This window comes from Photinus pyralis, unplaced genomic scaffold, assembly GCF_008802855.1.
Source record: "Photinus pyralis isolate 1611_PpyrPB1 unplaced genomic scaffold, Ppyr1.3 Ppyr1.4_LG1, whole genome shotgun sequence".
In the NCBI taxonomy this organism is placed as follows: Eukaryota; Metazoa; Arthropoda; class Insecta; order Coleoptera; family Lampyridae; genus Photinus; species Photinus pyralis.
The window spans coordinates 55436870-55439291 of NW_022170249.1; the positions used below are offsets into that span (position 1 = coordinate 55436870).

General features: G+C 34.3%; 1 protein-coding gene across 1 annotated transcript; it reads left to right on the forward strand.

The window, feature by feature from the left end:
• Nucleotides 1-530: 530 nt before the first annotated feature.
• Nucleotides 531-1928, forward strand: LOC116168284. The gene is made up of 3 exons (XM_031484019.1): nucleotides 531-652; nucleotides 1505-1768; nucleotides 1817-1928. Exons 1-3 carry the CDS (start codon nucleotides 611-613, stop codon nucleotides 1871-1873), a joined length of 363 nt encoding a protein of 120 aa, XP_031339879.1. The 5' UTR covers nucleotides 531-610; the 3' UTR covers nucleotides 1874-1928.
• The last annotated feature ends 494 nt before the right edge of the window (nucleotides 1929-2422 follow it).

The window sequence follows — 2422 nt, forward strand, 5'->3', positions numbered from 1 at the left end:
TTCAAATGGTAAAGCTTTCGTTGTTTTGTGCTTTTGGTAATTCAGCAAATTTATATTGTAATTACATCAGTGGCAGATGTCGATCCAGTTTGTGTCTATTTCTAAGCTGTAATAAGTTTAGATTTTATATAAAAAGTAAACTTTTTTACACACAGTCCAATATATCAGCCGTTATACCAACAACATGTGCTGGAGGAGGTATTCTTACTTGGTATTTTTATGGACAAGACTACGTTATGCCATTTAACTCCTTACCAAGCTGGGCAGTAAATTATAGCTGGACTGGTTGTTTCATCTTTGAAATAACAGTGTATTGGGTCATGGCAACCGAATACGTAGTACTGGATGCATTAAAATTATGCATTCTGTTACAAATCAAGTTCTACTTTAAAAGTTTAAGAACGGAGCTGAAAAATATTGTGAACTTGGCCAAAGACGAATTTTGTGACCAAAACGGCACTGAACTTTCCAAAGTACCCAATGGGAGTATCCCGTGGCGTTACCTACAGAGGCAGTTGGGGAGAGTGGTTTCCTACCACGTTTGTTTAAATACACTTTGCGATTTAGTAGAAATGCTTTCAACAGATGTATTTTAACCAGTTTCGCAAACATGTCGGTTTTACTGTGCATTTCTTTGGCTAGGATAATCCAGGTAGGTGGACACATATCTAATAGTAATTATGTTATACGAGTATTGAAAAAAGTTACCCTACTAATACTATACAATTTTATTTCTAAAAGCTACAGATTTCGGCGTCTACTATATCCAGGCTTGTTAAACAGTTTGTCATGTCATGAGTAATTTTAGTGTTTTTATATTATGTCATACCGTCAATTGATTTTTTTATTATTTTATTTTGCCCTTATTTTTGAGTGGGCCGGGTTTCAGCCAAGGCTGCTCTACCAACCCAACCCACTATACATTTACAAATATCCATGCCCGAACCCGGATTCGAACCAGGGACCCTTAGCACCACAGTCTAGCTTTGACTGAACTGCGCCACACGGGCCGGCATTTTCGAATGGAATAGTGAAATTTTGTTTTTATCTATGATTTAATGTGGTCTAATGTTTAATTTGGATTATTTGGTGGTTATTATGTAGATGTGGTATTTGGGGATCTGCTAGGGAATTAATGTTTTGTACTGTACAGTGCCGTGAGTGTTATGTGATCTCAATAGCGCAGTTGTTTCAGGAAGAGAGTTATTTTCATTCCACAATTTCGCTTTATACAGAGTATTACTCCAAAAAATGAAGTAAATGACTAGAAAACGTTAATATTAAATTAAATAACAGTAACAGGGCTAGGCTTTCTAATTTTCACAAAAATGAAAGGTAACAGGAGGCTGAAAAATTAACATGTAAAATCCTATACCCAGTCTTAAAAAAACTGACTGTATATTAGCAACCACCCCAAGGTAACTTTTTTCAATATTACAACTAATATATAAAAACGGAAACCTTCATCAAACCAATTTTGTAATCACCACTTTCGTATCCATAGAATTTACAAATGAAGGCAGAGGAGGGAATTTTCTATTTTTATCTGCTATTCGTAATTGCCATATTTCCATTTGGCGATTGTTACCTCGCGCAAAAAGTTACAACCGAAAGTGAAAAGCTGGTTTATTCTTACTACGACATGGACTTTATAGGAACCGATCTAAAATTCCAAAAAGCTCTGATAATTCTCATTGGACGTTACCAACACTCAGTAGTATTTACTGTTGGAAAGTTCACACGGCTTTCAATCTGTACCTTTATTACTGTAAGTAATTTAACTTATAATTAACGTAACGTGTGTATTTTATTTCAGATTATAAAAGGCGTATATTCCTACTATATGTTTTTAAAAGGTATCAAGAGAGTTTAATGCTTTTAGGATTCGTGCATATAATTTATGTGAGCAGAACATGAGAGTATTTAGGGAGACATTGATATCACAGTTGTCACTAGCTAGAGCATCTATTGCTATTCCTTATAAACAGTGTAGTTAATTTTATATAAGCACAAATGTACTGTATAATTATTCCTTAGATGATGTTAATTCGCTTCACTTTTCCTTAAAGAAAAGTATGGCTTTATGCACGTTATAGTATAGTAGTATTATACAGGGTTGCTATAAAATAATGGAACAAGGCTTTATTGCCGAAACGGTTCGAGATATTGATTTGCCTAAACATTGGGGTAATGAAGAAACTTCTTTTTCCTTCCGAAACATTTCTCATTGAAATCCTCCAAACTGCAAATCAATATTTCGAAGCGTTTCAGCAGGAGATCCTTGTGCTATTACTTTATGACACCATGAGAACTGAACTGAATAAGTGATTGCAATATATTACAAAAAGTTTTGTCAATAAAAATAATGTAACCGAAATTTAATTACGTGGGTTATTTATTACAATTAATTTACGCCCTCTCT

Excerpts from the sequence above, each read along its gene's own strand:
- LOC116168284 (XM_031484019.1), top strand. The coding sequence starts at position 611 with ATGTCGGTTTTACTGTGCATTTCTTTGGCTAGGATAATCCAG. Across the intron at positions 653-1,504 it reads CTTTGGCTAGGATAATCCAG|AATTTACAAATGAAGGCAGA; the intron begins GTAGGTGGACAC and ends TCGTATCCATAG. Across the intron at positions 1,769-1,816 it reads CAATCTGTACCTTTATTACT|ATTATAAAAGGCGTATATTC; the intron begins GTAAGTAATTTA and ends ATTTTATTTCAG.